The sequence below is a fragment of the Mustelus asterias genome, chromosome 27 (assembly GCF_964213995.1).
Source record: "Mustelus asterias chromosome 27, sMusAst1.hap1.1, whole genome shotgun sequence".
Taxonomy (NCBI): Eukaryota; Metazoa; Chordata; class Chondrichthyes; order Carcharhiniformes; family Triakidae; genus Mustelus; species Mustelus asterias.
This window is the reverse complement of record NC_135827.1, coordinates 41,343,876-41,363,246: the sequence shown is the minus strand read 5'-3', so window position 1 is coordinate 41,363,246 and position 19,371 is coordinate 41,343,876. Positions and strand designations below refer to the sequence as shown.

At 43.5% G+C, this 19,371-nt stretch overlaps 1 protein-coding gene across 4 annotated transcripts in view; it reads right to left on the bottom strand.

Moving 5' to 3' along the window:
* Window positions 1-18,882, bottom strand: part of hyou1 (hypoxia up-regulated 1) — a 49,319-nt gene extending 30,437 nt beyond the window's left edge. For 2 of the 4 annotated variants that reach the window (XM_078199109.1, XM_078199111.1), the window contains exons 1-11: window positions 18,801-18,882; window positions 15,697-15,782; window positions 13,544-13,637; window positions 13,380-13,458; window positions 12,472-12,626; window positions 10,341-10,417; window positions 9,114-9,295; window positions 3,964-4,079; window positions 1,435-1,621; window positions 911-1,045; window positions 359-441 (exon numbers count right to left, since the gene is read on the bottom strand). In XM_078199109.1, coding sequence (XP_078055235.1) covers window positions 359-441; window positions 911-1,045; window positions 1,435-1,621; window positions 3,964-4,079; window positions 9,114-9,295; window positions 10,341-10,417; window positions 12,472-12,626; window positions 13,380-13,458; window positions 13,544-13,637; window positions 15,697-15,769 — 1,181 coding nt within the window. In that variant the 5' untranslated portion in view covers window positions 15,770-15,782; window positions 18,801-18,882. Of the gene's footprint in view, window positions 1-358; window positions 442-910; window positions 1,046-1,434; window positions 1,622-3,963; window positions 4,080-9,113; window positions 9,296-10,340; window positions 10,418-12,471; window positions 12,627-13,379; window positions 13,459-13,543; window positions 13,638-15,696; window positions 15,783-17,188; window positions 17,284-18,800 lie in introns of those variants that run through there. The other 2 variants (XM_078199110.1, XM_078199112.1) reach the window with 1 other exon arrangement.
* Between the last annotated feature and the right edge of the window lie 489 nt (window positions 18,883-19,371).

Below are 19,371 nucleotides of genomic sequence, written 5' to 3'. Positions count from 1 at the left end.
ACATTTGTCAAGTCGTGGTTTTTGAGCTTATCAATACTTCAGTGAATTCACCACAATCACATTTTCTTTTCTTGTGATATTCCTGCTTGAAAACAATCGCGGACATATCATGTCTAGTGGCAGGTCACATTTCCAGCATAAACTCTGCTTCACAATGCATTTCAATTTAGTAATTCTACAATCAATAATTATATACTCATTCCGATTCGCTAAAAGCTACATGTAATCACATGTAGGGACCTGGCCTCTGTAGACAACAGAAATGTATATTAAAAAATAAATATATCCACAGTAAAGTATAACCCAGGGGTGTGAAGACTGGAAACAATATTGGGTCAAACGACAACTGAATTCTTACTTTCCAACAGCTTTCAGCAGAACCTCCTGCACTTTCGGAACTCGTGTTGCTCCTCCCACCAGAATCACATGATCAATTTCATCCTATAAGAAAAGGGGAGTCATTTCAGAGAAGAAAAGTTTAACATTTCAGCTGATATTTTAAAATGTCCAGTTGACTTATTTATTCATTCATTCAGGGAATTTGGGCTCTGGTGGGTACTACCCATCCTTAATTGTTCTCGAGAAGGCGGTGGTAAGCCAGCTTCTCGAGCCGCTGCACACCATGTGGTGCAGATATACTCATGGTGTTGCTCAGGCGGGAGTTAGAAAGTGAAGGAATGGCAATGTATTCCCAAGTCAGAATATGGAAGGGTTGGTGGGGGGAGCAATGTTTCATACACAGCCTCGGCATTGACACAAGAGAACTCAAGTCCTTGCATTTGATATGATAATTACATGGCTAGAAAACAGCTCATCACTGCAGCAAATACATTCTTAGCAAAATTAAGTTACAATATCAACTGGATTCACCATAAAGTCCATTGGTCATCCCAGTCTATTGAATACTCACCATTTTCAACTCAGAGACTTTTAAAGCCTGATATACAGGCTCTGCAACTCTCTCAAAAAGATCACTGCACATCTCCTCAAGCTCCTGCCTTGATACTCGGGCCTTGAAGTCAATGTCATCCAGGAGCCCCTCAATCTGCACAGGAAACACAATGACAGGTTTTGTTAAATTCATATCCAGGGGACACCAGATTTATAAAATTAGCAAAAAGAAAGAGTCAGAGGTGAAGCAAGGAGAAGTTTATTTAAATGACGAGAGGAGAGTGGAAGTAGATTGAGCAGAGCTGTGGGGAAATGAGAAAGGGAGTGGGGCTCATTGGGTAACTCTTTCACAGAGCCAGTGCAGGTATGATGTGCCAATGACCTCCTCCAATGCTGAGTGATTCCAGTTTCCTGGAAAAGCAAAGCTTTTCTTTTGCAAATTAACAGGTCTATGAAAGTTTGTTCCTCAAACACATTTATCGTGGGAAGGCCATCCTGTGTTGCAGAGACAGCAGGAACTAATAGCAAAGCTACCAATCTTACCTGTGCCATATGGTCTATATTCGCACTCAGTACTGTTTTCACGCGATTTGCTTCTTTCCACAACTTGGCCATGGCTCTTGGATGCTGACGGACATCTTTGGGAGTCTTCTTTTGTGCGTTGAAGAGTTTTGCTAGGTGATCCTGTAGACGGAGTTCCATCTCAAGTCCACCAAGATTCCGATCAAAGCTGAGGGTGACAGGGAAAGGGGGGAATTACATTTATTAAATCTAACTTCAGATAAAGCAGTGCTTTAGAGGGAAACACTCGCACCTCAGAGTAAGAGGTTTGTGGGTTTAAGTTCCCTCTGGGCACTGGAGCACAAAATCTAAACTGTCACTCCAGAGCACAGAGCGCTACATTGTCAAAGGTGGTGTATTTTGGATATGACATTGAACCAACCAGAGGCCTGCCCTCTCAGGATTATCAATAGGAAACATTATCTAGCCATCATCACATTGTTGTGTGCAAACCAGCTGCCATGTTTCCCACATCACAATAGTGACTACACATCAAAAGTAATTCCTTGTAAAGTGCATTGGGACATGCAAAACTGTGAAAGCTACAATAGAAACCAATATCTTTCTTTTCAGACATTCAACTCTTCTATCGGTATCTCAGGGTCTGAGAGAGTAAGTGACATATTTTCTCTCCGAGAACTATAGGTTATAATTACAGTGGCGGCACAGTGGTTAGCACTGCTGCCTCACAGCGCCAGAGACCCGGGTTCAATTCCGGCATGGGTCACTGTGTAGAGTCTGCACATTCTCCCAGTGCCTGCCTGGGTTTCCTCCAGGTGCTCCAATTTCCTCCCACAGACCAAAGATGTGCAGGTTAGGTAAATTGGCCTTGCTAAATTCTCCCTGTGTACCCAAACAAGTGCCTCAGTAAGACGACTAGGGGATTTTCACAGTAACTTCATTGCAGTGTTAATGTAAGCCTACTTGTGATTAATAAATAAACTTTACTTTTACTGAAATTGGGTGCTCAATTTACCATACCTCTAGGTTGGGCGGCGGGGGCAGAGTAGTTTATTGTCCCAGACCATAGCCTAAACTCACCACATTACACTACCACACGTACAGATATTCAAGGCAGGAAAGAAAGGCAGCAATATTCCCCTTATCTCAAACAAGAGAAAGTTTATAAAACTGGGGCATCTTCATTGGGATAGAGATTAAAGTGATCTGTGGCTTTTAAAACTACACAAGCTGTTTCTACTGGCCAGCATAATTGGTTTAAAGGGAGGAAAGGTTGGAGAATGAAGAGAAATGGAAGGAACATATGTAGAATATATCAGGCTATTACCAACACAGGAGATGGGTGGAGATAATGTAAACTGTATATCTCAAAACTAAAGGACAGATCTCAACAAGATTTGGTACACAGGTAGAATATATCCCAAGGAAGAACGGATTAGTTTTTGGTGACGATGCAGATCAAATTCCAGAATTTTTTAAATGATCTATTAGCATTGGGAGACAGTGAATTGACCTTTTCTTTAAAGGAATGTTGTGGGATGCTGTATTTAGAATGTTATGGATTGATTCAACTGCTGTGAGCAGAGTTTTCAGAGCAGGTTGTTGAGTGTGGGTAGGCCTAAAGCCTTCTCAGTGAGGTGGCAGTTCTCAATAGAAACATTTATTCTTTTAGCTTTGTAGTTACAGAACATCAACCAGGCTGGAGAAAGCCTGAGGAAGGATTACACAATTGTAATGATGCTAAGTAGCAGAGGTATGCACTCAACTGAGAGTCCTCTTCACTTGTGGAATGCTTTACTACAGTTGATCTCTGAGACAGTGATTTTAACAGCATTTCAAGCGAACACAAAAGTGGAAACAAAATTACAATTGTAACTAACTGAATTGCTGAGACCTCATAAAATGTTCTTATAATTTGTGAGATCCAATGAATATTCAGAGATGGCAAAGTTATTTTCCTTATAAAATTTGTGATAATTGGCGAGATTTAATGCTAGGTAGCAACACTAGAACACCAGGATAGTTTCTGGTGTTCACTGACTATGAAAAGCATGAATAGTTAATGCACTGGGGACATGAGTTCAAATCACCGTGGCAGCTGGTGGAATTGGAATTCAAATAATCAAAAACTAGTCTCATTAATGACAGAACAGTCAATTATTGTAAAAACTCATCTGATTCACGAATGTTCTTTAGGGAAGAAAATCTGCCTTCCTTACCTACTCTGGCCTACATCCGACTCCAGAGGGCCGTTAAGAGCCATCAATGTGATTGGCTCTTAACGGCCCTCAAATGACTGAGCAAGTCACTCAGTTGAAGGGCAATTAAGAATGGACAACAAGTATTGGACACGTCAGGGGCACCTACACCCCATGAGAGAATAAAAATAATTTTACTCAGAATAATCAAATATTATTGACTGCCCTTTTTCCCCCTCTCGATTTAAACTATATCTAATTTCAGCTGCGCCTGTAAGACCATCACAGATGGAATAGCAAAATTCAAATGAAAAATCATTAAATACAGAAGATTCAGGGGACAGGAATTTACCCAATCCCTCGGATCTGGAGCTGGGGCTGCGTTCCCGAATCCTTTGTCTTAGTCGTTACGTAGGTAACAATGGTGGCAGTGGTGCTACTTGATCCCATGTCGTAAAACATCACATTCTGAAATAAAACATCAGATATCGGAGAGCGAGTGGCTGATCAGATTGCAACCTAACAGTAACACATTACATTCTGAAAGAATCCAAATTGCTATGCTCTTCATCATGCCATCAGCTGCATTTTCTCCAGTAAACTCCCTGTCCGGAATAAAGTTCTGGAAGTCCATGTAAACCACATCCACAGCATTTTCCTCACCCACTCTGGAACTGCGGATGGATTCACTTTGAAGCATCCACGATGCTGAGGAAGTCGTGGATAGCACGTTCAGTGAGTTGGTCACACCACAAATAAAAGTTGCCAAGGGAGATAGGGAATGAGCAACCACCAGACAGAGGAAGAGTAGAAAGGCAGTGCAGGGGTCCCCTGCAGTCATCTCCCTCCAAAACAGACATACCGTTTTGGATACTGTTGGGGGAAGATAGCTCACCAGGGGAAGGCGGCAGCAGCCAGGTTCATGACACCATGGCTGGCTCTGCTGCGCAGGAAGGCAGGAAAATGTGGCAGAGCTATAGTGATAGGATGGTATCAGGCAAGAACTTTCAAAAGTTAATTGGGGGAGTCTGTGGGAAGGCAAAGGGACTGGTAAATGGCACGCTTTCAAAAGTGTGTTAACCAGGGTTCAGGGTAAACACATTCCTCTTAGAGTGAAGGGCAAGGTTGGCAGAAGTAGGGAACCCTGGATGACTCGGGATATTGAGGCCCTGGTCAAGAAGAAGAAAGAGGCACATGAAATGTATAGGCAGCTGGGATCAAGTGAATCCCTTGAAGAGTATAGGGAGTGTAGGAGTAGAGTTGAGCGAAATCAGGAGGGCAAAAAAGGGGACACAAGATTGTTTTGGCAGACAAGGCAAAGGAGAATCCAAAGAGCTTTTACAAATACATAAAGGGTAAAAGAGTAATAAGGAAGGTCATCTATGTGCGGATCCACAAGAGATGGGCGAGATCCTAAATGAATATTTCTCATCATATTTACTGTTGAGAAAAGCATGGATGTTAGGAAACTTGGGGAAATAAATAGCGATGTTTTGAGGAGTGTACATATTACAGAGAAGGTGGTGCTAGAAGTCTTAAAGTGCATCAAGGTAGATAAGTCCCCGGGACCTGATGAAGGGCATCCCAGGACATTGTGGGAGGCTAGGGATGAAATTGCGAGTTCCCTAGCCGAGATATTTGAATCATCGATAGTCACGGGTGAGGTGCCTGAAGATTGAAGAGTGGCAAATGTTATGCCTTTGTTTAAAAAGGGCTGCAGGGAAAAGCCTGGGAACTACAGGCCAGTGAGCCTCACATCTGTGGTGGGTAAATTGTTGGAAGGTATTCTGAGAGACAGGATCTACAGGCATTTAGAGACGCAAGTACTGATTAGGGACAGTCAGCATGGCTTTGTGAGTGGAAAATCATGTCTCACAAATTTAATAAGAGTTTTTTGAAGGGGAAACCAAGAAGGTAGATGAGGGCAGTGCAGTTGATGTTGTCTACATGGACTTTAGCAAGGCCTTTGACAAGGTACCGTATGGTAGGTTGTTGCATAAGGTTAAATCTCACAGGATCCAGGGGGAGGTATCTAAATGGATATAAAATTGGCTTCTTGACAGAAGGTGGTTGTAGAAAATTGTTTTTCAAACTGGAGGCCTGTGACCAGCGGTGTGCCTCAGGGATCAGTGCTGGGTCCACTGTTATTTGTCATTTATATTAATGATTTGGATGAGAATATAGGAGGCATGGTTAGTAAGTTTGCAGATGACACCAAGATTGGTGGCATAGTGGACAGTGAAGAAAGTTATCTCCAATTGCAACGGGATCTTGATCAATTGGGCCAGTGGGCTGACGAATGGCAGATGGAGTTTAATTTAGACAAATGCGAGGTGATGCATTTTGGTAGATTGAACCAGGGCAGGACTTACTCAGTTAATGGTAGGGCATTGGGGAGAGTTACAGAACAAAGAGATCTAGGGGTACATGTTCATAGCTCCTTGAAAGTGGAGTCACAGGTGGAGTGGTGAAGGCGGCATTCGGCATGCTTGGTTTCATCGGTCAGAACATTGAATATAGGAGTTGGAATGTCTTGTTGAAGTTGTACAAGGCATTGGTAAGGCCACACTTGAATACTGTGTGCACTTCTGGTCACCCTATTAAAGGATATTATTAAACTAGAAAGAGTGCAGAAAAGATTTACTAGGATGCTACCGGGACTTGATGGATTGAGTTATAACGGGAGGCTGGATAGACTGGGACTTTTTCCTCTGGAGCGTAGGAGGCTGAGGGGTGATCTTATAGAGGTCTATAAAATAATGAGGGGCACAGATCAGCTCGATAGTCAATATCTTTTCCCAAAGGTATGGCAGTCTAAAACTAGAGGGCATAGGTTTAAGGTGAGATACAAAATTGTCCAGAGGGGCAATTTTTTCACAGAGGGTGACGAGTGTCTGGAACAAGCTGCCAGAGACAGTAGTAGAGGCGGGTACAATTTTGTCTTTTAAAAAGCATTTAGACAGTTACATGGGTATAGAAGGACATGGGCCAAATGCAGGCAATTGGGATTAGCTTAGGTGTTTTAAAAAAAAGGGTGGCATGGACAAGTTGGGCCGAAGGGCCTGTTTCCATGCTGTAAACCTCTATGACTATTGTAAGGGGAATATACAGGCATTTCTACGAGACTCTAGGATAGTATCTTGCCTCCCTGGTGCAAAGGTCAAGGATGTCTTGGAGCGGCTGCAGGACATTCTGGAGTGTGAGAGTGAATGATTTGGATGAGAATATAGGAGGCATGGTTATAGGCACCAATGATATAGGTAAAAAACAGGATGAGGTCCTCCAAGCTGAATTTAGGGAGTTAGGAGTTAAACTAAAGTTTGAAAGTTTATTTATTACTGTCACAAGTAGGCTTACATTAATACAACAATGACGTTACTGTGAAAATCCCCTAGAACTCAGTGAATGGATCCAGTAAGGCTAAGATAAATAAAAAGGAGGACTCAAAAGGTAGTAATCTCAGGATTCTACCAGTGCCACATGCTAATCAGAGTAGAATCCTACACTGCAGAAGGAGGCCATTCAGCCCACCGAGTCTGCACTGATGCATATGAGATGCATAGGCAGCTGGAATCAAGTGGATCCCTTGAAGAGTATAGAGATTGTCGGAGTAGAATTGAAAGAGGAATCAGGAAAGCAAAAATCGGACACGAGATTGCTTTGGCATATAACAAATCATCGACAGCCACAGGGGAGGTGCCTGAAGACTGGAGGATAGCAAATGTTGTGCCTTTGTTCAAGAAGGGCTGCAGGGAAAAGCCTGGGAACTATAGACCAGTGAGCCTAACGTTTGTAGTGGGTAACTTGTTACCCTTCACTGTGATATGTGCACTCCTCAAGACATCACTGTTTATTTCCCCAAGTGTCCTAACATCCATACTTTTCTCAACAGTAAATACTGATGAGAAACATTCACTTAGGATCTCACCCATCCCTTGTGGATCCGCATAGATGACCTTGACCTTTTTGATTCATAAGAGATCCTACTCTCTCCCTAGTTACTCTTTTGCCCTTTATGTATTTGTAGAAGTTCTCTGGATTCTCCTTTGTCTCATCATGCTGTCTACATGGACTTTAGCAAGGTCTTTGACAAGGTATCGCACAGTAGGTTGTTGCACAAGGTTAAATCTCACAGGATCCAAGGGGAGGTAGCCAACTAGATACAAAATTGGCTTGACAACAGAAGACAGAAGTTGGTTGTAGAGGGTTGTTTTTCAAACTGGAGGCCTGTGTGACCAGCGGTGTGCCTCAGGGATCAGTGCTGGGTCCACTGTTATTTGTCGTTTATATTAATGATTAGGATGAGAATTTAGGAGACATGGTTAGCAAGTTTGCAGATGACACCAAGATTGGTGGTATAGTGGACAGTGAAGGTTATCTATGATTGCAACAGAATCTTGATCAATTGGGCTAGTGGGCCGATGAATGGCAGATGGAGTTTAATTTAGATAAATGTGAGGTGATGCATTTTGGTAGATCGAATCAGGGCAGGACCTACTCAGTTAATGGTAGGGCATTGGGGAGAGTTACAGAACAAAGATCTAAAAGTACAGGTTCATAGCTCCTTGAAATTGGAGTTACAGGTGCTCAGCGTGGTGAAGACAGCATACGGCATGCTTGGTTTCAATAGTCAGAACATTGAATACAGGAGTTGGGACGTTTTGTTGAAGTCGTACAAGACATTGATAAGGCTACACCTGGAATACTGTGTACAGTTCTGGTCACCCTATTATAGAAAGGATATTATTAAACTAGAAAGAGTGCAGAAAAGATTTACTAGGATGCTACCGGGACTTGGTGGATTGAGTTATAAGGAGAGGCTGGATAGACTGGGACTTTTTTCCTTGGAACGTAGGAGGCTTAGGGGTGATCTTATAGCGGTCTATAAAATAATGAGGGGCATAGGCAAGGTAGATAGTCAACATTTTTTTCCAAAGGTAAGGGAGTCTAAAAATAGAGGGCATAGGTTTACGGTGAGAGGGGAGATACACAAAAGGGTCCAGAGGGGTACTTTTCTTCCCCACACAGAGGACGGTGAGTGTGTGGAATGAGCTGCCAGAGGTAGTAGTAGAGGGTGGTGAGTGTCTGGAACAAGCTGCCAGAGGTAGTAGTAGAGGCAGGTACAATTTTGTCTTTTAAAAAGCATTTAGACAGTTACATGGGTAAGATGAGTATAGAGAAATATGGGCCAAATGTAGGCAATTGGGACTAGCTTAATGGTTAAAAACTGGGCGGCATGGACAAGTTGGGCCGAACGGCCTGTTTCCATGCTGTAAACCTCTGACTCTACATCAATCACCTCCTCAAAATGAACTCCATCATTTGAACTCCATTGTGACATTTCCCTACCACAAACCAACCAGTCTGGTCATCCTTCCCATTTGAAAATAGACATTATAGGTTGGTCATTTTCCAATCCCTTGGTCCACACCATTGCTCAATCGAATTTGAAGTACAATTTTCATTTGAATTTGGGGTCCTTCAAACCAATAAACACTCTACCTGGGCTGTTGCATTAATGTCCTTCCTGCGAAACACACCATAGTTCAGGGCCACAGCTGTGTTATCATTGATGAGTTGAAGGACCTTCAGACCCACCATCTGAGCAGCATGTATGACTGCCCGTCTTTCTGCCTGATTGAAGTATGCAGGTACAGTGATGACCAGGTCCTTAATGGGCTGCTCTGTAGGACAGGAGTAGAACAGTCAACTACAAAATATATTGAAGTGTCAAAAAAATCTCAATGTCTCACCTCAAGTACGACGTAGACATTGTCAATTTCTTGCAGAAAATGTGGAGCTCCTACAGTTAGAGCAACCCATGTGTTATTTGTCTCATTAACAAGTTTGCCTGATGATCAAGATTATTTTTGATGTCTTTTTCTAAAAGGATTTTGAATGATTGGAAACAGGTAAATAAACAGAGTTTTAAATCAGATGGGACGGTGCTGCACACTACAGAAGTGTGTGTGTCGGAGTAAAATTCCAACTTTTAGTTTTGGTTAGATGTTTTCCAGTAGCCAATCACATATCAATGAGAAAGTAGAGGGAAATGCCTGGTGAAAATTAATTTTGACAACCTGCTAGGAAGAGCTTTAAGAGCCACATAATTTCCAATCCAAAACTGTAGCTGGTGAATGGACCACAAGGTAGTATAAAACTCAGGGAAAACACAGTCAGGCCATTTACACATGAATCATCCAGTAACTCTGGTCATATGTCAGCTGCAACACACTCATAGAAGTTTAAGCCCAACTTGTCCATGCCGCTCAGTTTTTAACCCCTAAGCTAGTCCAAATTGCCCACGTTTGGCCCATATCCCTCTATACTCATCTTACCCATGTAACCGTCTAAATGCTTTTTAAAAGACAAAATTGTACCCGCCTCCACTACTACCTCTGGCAGCTCATTCCAGACACTCACCACCCTCTGAAAAAATTGCCCCTCTGGACCCTTTTGTATCTCTCCCCTCAAACCTACGCCCTTTAGTTTTAGACTCCCCTACCTCTGGGAAAAGGTATTGACTATCTAGCTGATCTGCGCCCCTCATTATTTTATAGACCTCTATAAGATCACCCCTCAGCCTCCTACGCTCCAAGGAAAAACATGGTTTAATACCCTCCAACATACTGTGTTCATTCAGAAAGGGAGAGCACTACAATCAATGGAATTATGACCCAGGCATTAGCAAGAAAATGTTTCTTCTTTATTGGGGGAAATTGGACCAACCTGCAAAATCCTGAGCCAAGATCCTGGAGTAATTCAGCACCATCCCCAGGATCTCCTCAGGGGAATAATACAATTCACTGTAAGGCAATGAGAGAAAAATGTCTTGAGTTAAATATTCACTGAGAACTAGATGGTGCAATTCAAACGAGTGCTGTGAACCTCGCTGATGTTCGTTGAGGGCATCCCAAAATCCAGAAGGAAAACTTGAAATGCCGGTTCTTAACTATTTAATTTATGCGATTTGGAAAAAAAAAGTGAAAAGAGATAAAACTCGGTGAGGAAAGGTATCAGCCTTGTTGCAAATTATTAAACTTTAAAACACACAAGAAAAGCAACAGTAAAGAACATTTATAATTAACTACAATAATGACTACTTAGACAGTATACTTAAATAACACCCCTACAATCTGAATCCATCTTCCTATCCCACAGACTGCAATCAGTAAGGATAGGCAACAACACCTCCACGATCATCCTCAACACCGGTGCCCCACAAGGCTGTGTTCTCAGCCCCCGACTATTCTCCTTATACACCTATGACTGTGTGGCCAAATTCACCCCCAACTCGATTTTCAAGTTTGCTGATGACACCACCATAGTGGGTCAGATCTCAAAACAATGATGAGACGGAGTACAGGAATGAGACAGAGAATCTGGTGAAGTGGTGCGATGACAATAATCTCTCCCTCAAATGTCAACAAAACGAAGGAGATAGTCGTCAACTTCAGGAAGCGCAGTGGGGGACATGCACCGGTCTACATGAGCTGGGACGAAGTAGAAACGGTCGAGAGTTTTAAATTTCTAGGTATCCAGATCACCAACCTGTCCTGGTCCCTCCATGCCGATGCTATAGTTAAGAAATCCCACCAATGCCTCTACTTTCTCAGGAGAATAAGGGAATTTGGCATGTCCGCCACGACTTTAACCTTTACAGATGCACCATTTCTCTGTATCACAGCGTGGTATGGCTCCTGCTCCGTCCAAGACCACAAAAAACTACAAAGGGTCGTGAACAAAGCCCAATCCATCACGCAAACCAGCCTCCCATCCACTTACACTGTCTGCACTTCCCGCTGCCTCAGAAAAGCAGCCAACGTAATCAAGGATCCCCACGCACCCTGGACATTCTTGCTTCCAACTTCTGCCATCGGGAAAAAGGTACAAAAGTCTGAGGACATGTACCTACTGACTCAAGAACAGCTTCTTCCCTGCTGCCAGACTTTTGAATGGATCTACCGTATTGCATTAAGTTGATCTCTCTCTACACCCTAGCTATGAGTGTAACACTACATTCTGCATCCTCTCCTTTCCTTCTCTATGTACAGTATGCTTTGTCTGTATAGCTCACAAGAAACAATACTTTTCACTGTATGTTAATATGTGACAATAATAAATCAAATCAAAAAAATCTACTTTCCTAAACTCAGGATACACCTTCCCCAAACATCCCATTGATTTTAATATGAGCAAAATCTAGCAAAAAATTACCAAACAGGACCTGTAGCTTCCTCCTGGGAATTATTTTTCTAGTTTAGAGTCAAACTGATGGAGTCTGACAGGGACAACCTTCTGCTGCTTTCTTTTGCAAAACAACTCTATTCTTTCTGAGCAGGTTCTGCTTTGGAACAGGGTGTGGCTGAGAGTGCTAGCCTCCACTTTGCTTAACAAAGTATCTGCTTCATCCTGCTGCTATGCTACTCTGCATCTCAGTGCAGTTAGATGCCCAGCAGTTTCCTTGCTAGCCAATTATTTACTTTTCATTCCAACTTCCTAACACTAGTACAGACAGAGAAGGAAGGATTTTTCCAGCAGCTTTTCACCATCTGCAATTTTACACAGTGCTTTTGCAATCAATGTGACAGATAATTGATCAGAATTGATGGGCACAAAGTGAACTGATCAGCAGCAGAAGCAGCTGTCAAACTGCTGAAGACACTGAAAGATAAAATTAACAGCTGTGGAATTGCATCCCAAAAGGGCAAAAAGAAAACACAAAAGATAATCTGCTTCAGATTGAGACACAGGCTAAGCATGCCGCACATTCATTTATTACACCAAGTGTCCCTTTCCACAAGGGCAGTTCAACCACAGCAAGATCTATCCGAGCATTGTGAATTGTATAAATACTCACTCAGACAATTTGAAGACAACTGTCCCTCGCTGTTCAGCCGCCACTAGCTGATGTTCAGGGAAGCGCTTCCTGTATAACTCTGCCTGTGGGTTTTCATAACGTTTCCCCAGCAGATCCTGCAAGTAGCGGGCCACCACCTTTGGGTTCTTCGCCGACTGTGAAGTGTAAACAAAAGGGGGCTTAGGGCAGTACACGCACGCACGCGCACACACACACACACACGACAAATCAGACCCACAGGCTGCTGTGTGTTTGAACATATCTTTCAATGATGAATGTCTGCATCATAGTGACTACATTAAAGAAATATACTTCACTGGCTGTTGAATGCTTTGGGACATTCTGAGGATGTGAAAAGGTGCTATATAAATGTTTTTTTTTTAAAAATAGTCCCTCAGGGTAGTGTCCTAGGCCCAACCATCTTCAGCTGCTTGATCAATGACATTCCCTCCATCATAAGGTCAGAAGTGAGATGTTTATTAATGATTGCACAATGTTCAGCACAATTCACGACTCCTCAGATACTGAAGCAGTCCATGTTCAGATGCAACAAGCATGGGATGACAAGTGGCAGTAACATTCACGCCACACAAATGCCAGGCAATGGCCATCACCAATAACAGACACTCTAACCACCGCCCCTTGACTTTCAATGGTGTTATTGTTCTTTCTTAGAAGACATAAGGTTAGAAATAGTGCTAGAAATTAATAAATTGTTAGAAATTAATAAAAAGAAATATTAAGTCTGCTCACACACAGACTACCTGAGCTTGTGGCTAAGGGGAGGCACTCGAGTTACCAGCAGCTACGGAACTGCAACCTCCCCCCCACTGATTGAAAATCAGGAAACAATGCATATACAAGTGTCCAATCACTTCATTCTAACATCTGAGAAACTAAAGTCTCACCATTGCTACTGCACTGTCCCCGAAGAGTCGTTCATTTTCTTTTAAAGCAACAGCAACTGGAGTTTTCCTTCGCGACTCCCTGCAACAGCCAAACAAAACCATTTCAGTACAAACAAACCCAAATTAGAATCAGAACCACACTAAACTCAGTCAGATGCACTCACTTGTTTAATACAATCTCCATTGGCACTCCTGGCTTCACAATGGCAATCTTCATCCATTCACTGCCCAAGTCCACGGACATCACCGCCACTGAATCTGAACAAGAGAAACACATTGAAGCGAGCCAAGAGATCGTCAGAGCCAATAATGTAGGAGAGAGCGCCACGGGAGGAAAACACTATGTTGTTGGAGCGCAGGTTTAATTGCGCATTCTAATGACGCACAATTGAATTGAACCTGGGTCAGAGGCAGCCCAGGGGCACAGTAGTTAGCACTGTTACCTCACAGTGCCAGCCACCTTCAATTCAAAAAGAATTGTGCAGGTTAGGTGGATTTGCCACGCTAAATTCTCCCTTATTGTCCCAAAATGTGTAAATTCTCTCCTAAAGATTGACCTTCACCCTAAAAAATCACATGACCAAGCAATGGAAAGCTCCGCGTGTGTTTAAGGTGTAGAGGGTGTGCCAATGAGGGGAAGTGTGTTTGGTCTTTGCCAAGTTAGTTAACCACAGCTGGGTAGAGATTTGAGCACATTTTAGGGCGAGAGAGAATCCTGAAGAGAAAAAACAGTGTGCTCCTGCTCATGATGTATGTCCCCTGCAGGGGAAGGTAATCTACTAACTCATGGCCAGACATTGCCATAAGTAACTGGCCTCTGGGCCAGCATTTGTGGAACCATTCTGCTAACTGGACTGAAAAATATAATCAGTGCAACCGTCACAAACAGGGACCTCAGGGGAAAGTCACGTCACTTTTCAAACCATCACTTCTCCACTGCAGCTTCCAAATCACCCAACCAGACACTGTAGGGTAAAGAGACCAAACTTTCTCTCGAGTTCAATATTCTGCTTGTTGTAACATCTCTCAGCTGAAGCTGAAAAAAGCACGATGTCTCTCCCAGCTGCTCACATGTGAATTGTAGCCTCTGCCACTGAGAAAGCAGTATCTATTTTTGTTGATAACATGACTTGCATTACAACGGGTTATCAATAACCTGGATTTTGTAGCAATCCATGTACAGATTTAACAACATTGTCAGTCTGACACTGATGGAATATGAAATTCGTGCAGAGATTTGACAGCAATAATTACTAGAAGTTTCACTGATATTAATAAAAGTAAAATATTGCAGATGCTGGAATGCTGGAAAAACTCAGCATATCTGGCAGCACCTGTGGAGAGTGCCACAGAGCACAGTTTTGAGTCCTATGACTTCAGAGTTAAAGAGAGGAAGGAACATGATGGATCATATATTGTTTAAGAGGGGGTGGAGCAGCCGAATCCAAGTAAAAAGTCAGGGATAGGTGGGAGCAGGGGAAATTGGACAAATATGTTTTGGGCACAAGACAAAGGAAGTGTTAATGGTAGTGTTAATTTTATTGAATTTGGTCAGGCCACACTTGGGAGTACGGTTTATATAACCTGGTTCTGGTCACCAGGTTATATAAAAAGGATAAAGACATTGGAGGAAATGCAAAAAAGATCTGTGGAATGATACTAGAATCATGAGGTTTTACTGAACAAGAAAGGATGAAGAGGCTGTCTCTCTTTTCTCTTGAAAAAAAATAAAACGGCTGATAGATTACCCGATAGAAATCTTTAAAATTGTAAAACGTTTTGATTTATGCTTGTAGAGAAGAGACCATCATCATTAGATAGTCATTGATAAAGACAGAAGATCATTTAGAGGAAACTTTGGAACTAGAGCTCAAAGCAACATAAACATCCTTGTGGACTGTTTGGGCCGAATGGTCAATTTTGGTGCCATATGTTCGCGAACTCATTCTTCCCACTTCCCCCATTCCATGTTTCCTAATTAAAACAAATAAGATTCAAAAATGTGACTATCACAATGAAACCTTCTCCCAATGACAGCAGTGAATGAAGACTCAGCTAACAGCATCAGCAAACTCACATTCCAAACTTACCTAACCAAATGGCAGGTGTATTCAAAGCCAGGTCTACCTGACAAGCATCTCAGGAAGGATTGAGGTAAATAAGGGAAAAGCATTAGAGCGAGATTATACTCTCAACAGCACTTTTCAATCTGCAATCTGACTCCTCAGTGGCTACTTTTCCAAACAGTGTTCAAAATATCTAAAATTACAGGTTAAAACATGCTGCAGCAACTTAGCTAAACTCAAGTCTAACATACCTGTGTGTAAGACCAAGTGAGCAAGCGTGAAGCATAATAACACCCAGAGTGACAGCCCCATCTTTCTGTCCATCGTAACGATTCACCTAGAGGAGAAAAAACAACGGTCAGATTCGCACATGATCTGTGAGTTTCCCAAAACAGTTTGGTTGTAAATCCTTGGAGATATCCTCCACTCATGCAGTAGCTCCTGCATGCCATATTGTATTAGAATCATAGAATCTCTACCATGCAGAAAGAAGCCATCCAATATGCATCAACTGTCCAAAAGAGCATCCCACCCAAGCCCTCCCCTCCGTTCTAACCCCTGCACATTTACCCTGGCCACTCCACCTGACCTGCACATCTTTGGTATTGATGATGTGGAGTTGCCGGCGTTGGACTGGGTTGGGCACAGTAAGAAGTCTCACAACACCAGGTTAAAGTCCAACAGGTCTATTTGGTAGCACGAGCTTTCGGAGCGCTGCTCCTTCATCAGGTGAGTCACTCACCTAATGAAGGGGCAACGCTCCGAAAGCCCGTGCCACCAAATAAACTTGTTGGACTTTAACCTAATGTTGTGAGACTACTTACTGTACCTTTGGTACTGAGAGAGTTGTGCAAGGTAAACTACATATAAAAGTTGGGCAGTTCGGATCACAAACAATAAACTGACAGCCATGGGGGGCTATAAACTGCAATAAATTTGCACCACTGCCCTGGGCTCACAGAACTCTGCGTGCACACTGAACATTTACTCTGAGTGCTGTCAGATGAAACATTTTGGAGCTCGGCATAAATCAGCCAGCAGCAGAAAGCTGGGAACTCGCTCACCGTAGTCTTGATCCAAATATGGAGTACACACAAACACCAATGATTTATTTTTTTCTGCTCCATCTTCACTATTGCCAGCTGCTGTATTATCCATTTGCAATCTCTTGTGCACACATTCACATCCTTCCTATACAACTGTGTTTACTTTTCCCTCACCTCCCCCAGGCCTAAGGCAATTAAGACATTTCACCAGTTTCTCCTATGATGGGCGCAGAATACAGCTGGTTTATGGCAGCAGGAATTCAGGAACCAACTCGTTTGAAAACACAGTTCTCAAGCAAAATTGTCCATACTCAAGGATTCTCACTGTGACACCTGCAGGTATACCTCTGCCAAACCTCACCCACCTACTTCCTTAATGTAATACACAATGCATATAATTCACACAAGCAAAAAGTACATAAAGCTCCACCCTATGCAATCCCGTTGTAGACACTCGGCTATTTGACACAGCAACATGAAGCCAAAATGATCTGTTCTCAAACAAGGCAGCGATCCAACCACCAAGCATTACCCCTCATTCACATCATTAGTCAATCTGTCGGTTCCACTACAAATTCCTGCAGCCCCTCACAATAAGCTGTTTGGACAGTGCTGGGGTTTTTCCTGCATCTTCTACTTTGATGGTAACTTCTCATCCCAAACATCAGAAGTTTGACGGACACGCAGCACTGCTTACCAAGGTCAAAGAGCGCACAGAGGGCCCCTGCATCCATCAACACCAGAAGCCCGTCATCCGACTTCATTCCATTTCTCTGCCCCAGCAACATCTTCCTAAAGCAGTGGATTCTCATGTCACAAGAAATCTCCCATTGTCAGTTATAGTGGTGATTAAATCTTAACAGCATTGAGACAGTGTGTAAAATCTATCCTAATTGCCTGCAACTTGCAAAACAGACGCAGATGGATGACGAAATGGCCTGAACCAACTTGTCACTATTTATGAATCATTATCTATGACACTATGAAAGGAAGTCATAAAAAGCTACTTTTAAGGACAGGATGCAACAGATATCAGCTGTTACACGGTGGCTGGCTCTCTCACCTCAGGGTCAGAAATCAAACACATAATCTAGGTTGGTGCTTCAGCAGGACAGTGTTACACTGTCAGAGGTGATATCTTTCTTATAAGGCATTACACTGAGGCCCCTGTTTGTTCTCTTAGAGCAGTGGTTCCCAAAGGGTGCGGTGCGCCACACTGATGGCAAGTGTGGCAGGAAGATTCAAGGACAATCAAAGAAACATTTAAACATGGTTTAAACAAGCATTGTTTTATACTTTCTGGATGTCCCATGATCATATTATAAAGTAGTTGTGTTCTATGTTATGAATCAAGCACTGCTAGTTGTTTTTTTTTGTTTTTGAATGTATTTATCAATAAAAAATTAGGTGTGGTGCGGGCAAATTTTTATTCCGAAAGTGCGGCCCAGTGAAAAAAGTTTGGGAACCACTGTCTTAGAGGTTAAAAAAAATCCCACATTATTTTGAATAATAGCAGGGAACTTTTTCCAGGAACTTAAACATGTTTAGGCCTCACCCATTTATCATCTACATCAATAATTAGACAAGGGGACTGAGTGTAGGGTATCCAAGCTTGCTGACAATACAAGACAAAGTAAGGTGCATGGAGGACACAAAGAGGTTGCAGAGTAGACTGATTTAGCGACTGGGAAAAGTTGCAGATGGGAATATAAATGGGAAATTGTAAAGGGGTTGGAGTAAAAGGAGTAATGAAGCCTTGCGGCAAATGGGACAGAGTTCTGGTGAGTTGTCATCTGCAAAAGCGTACAGTTTTGGGCTTCTTATCCGAGGAAGGATATGGACACTTTAGGAGTACAACAAAGAATCACTAGATAGATCTTTGGGAAGAGTGGTTATCTAATGAAGAGAGAGTGAACAGAATGGGTTGATATTCCTTCGAGTTTAGAAGATTAAGAGAGAGAGGGTGAGATTGTTTCCAGCCAGAGGAGAGTTCAGGATCAGGAAGCCACTCATCCAGGGCTGGAACCCTCTCTCTGGCCCACTGAGCTGTGGCTGCTGGTGATCCACTCAGTGATGTGGATTCTAAATGAATCCAGTAAATGGGGATCCGGTGGCAATGTGGAGTAGGGGATCACTCCTGATCCCACTGAATGGCGGAGCACCTTCCGGGGTTGTGATCCACTCCCGCCGCCCAAGACATCAGCACCGGCTGCCCATCCCCCGGAGTGGATCCCCGGCTCAGCCTGGTGTCCATCACCGCATCCCCCGCCCCCCCGGCCGGCCGGGCCTCGCTCCCCGGGCTCACTCACCGGCTCCGGGCCGCTCTGCCTCTCCCTCACGCTCCGCCGCGCCGGGCCGCACTGCCTCTCCTCCCGCTCGGCCCCACGCTCTAACCGGCTCCCGAGCGCCCGCCCCCCCCTCCCACCGGCTCGAACGCGGCGGCCTCCGATTGGTCAGCGTCGCCGCAGATCCAGTGGAGCCCTGCTCGCTGATTGGTCCACGTTAAAGGGGCGGGCCTCTGGATCCGGACACCCGGCCCTCTGATTGGCCCACGTCGGGAGTGCCAACGAGAACATGTGCGCAGCAAGAGATGACCGGCTGGAGGCGGCCTGAGGCAGCGGGAGGACCAGCTCCACACCGGGAGCGCAGAAAGACCACTCGGCCCGTCCTACCGAGTCTGGCGGCCTCTGCTCTGTCCCTAATGGCGGCAAACATTCTGCCAGTATTTATCCAATCGCCTGAGTTAACATTCAATCTGCTTCCAGTGAGCCTACATCTCCTCCAATTACCTCCAATCTGTGCTCACCCCTCCTGCCTTCAGCAACTGGTTTCTCTTATTTACTCAAAATGTCTGTCTTGCGCGCAAGAAACAATACTTTT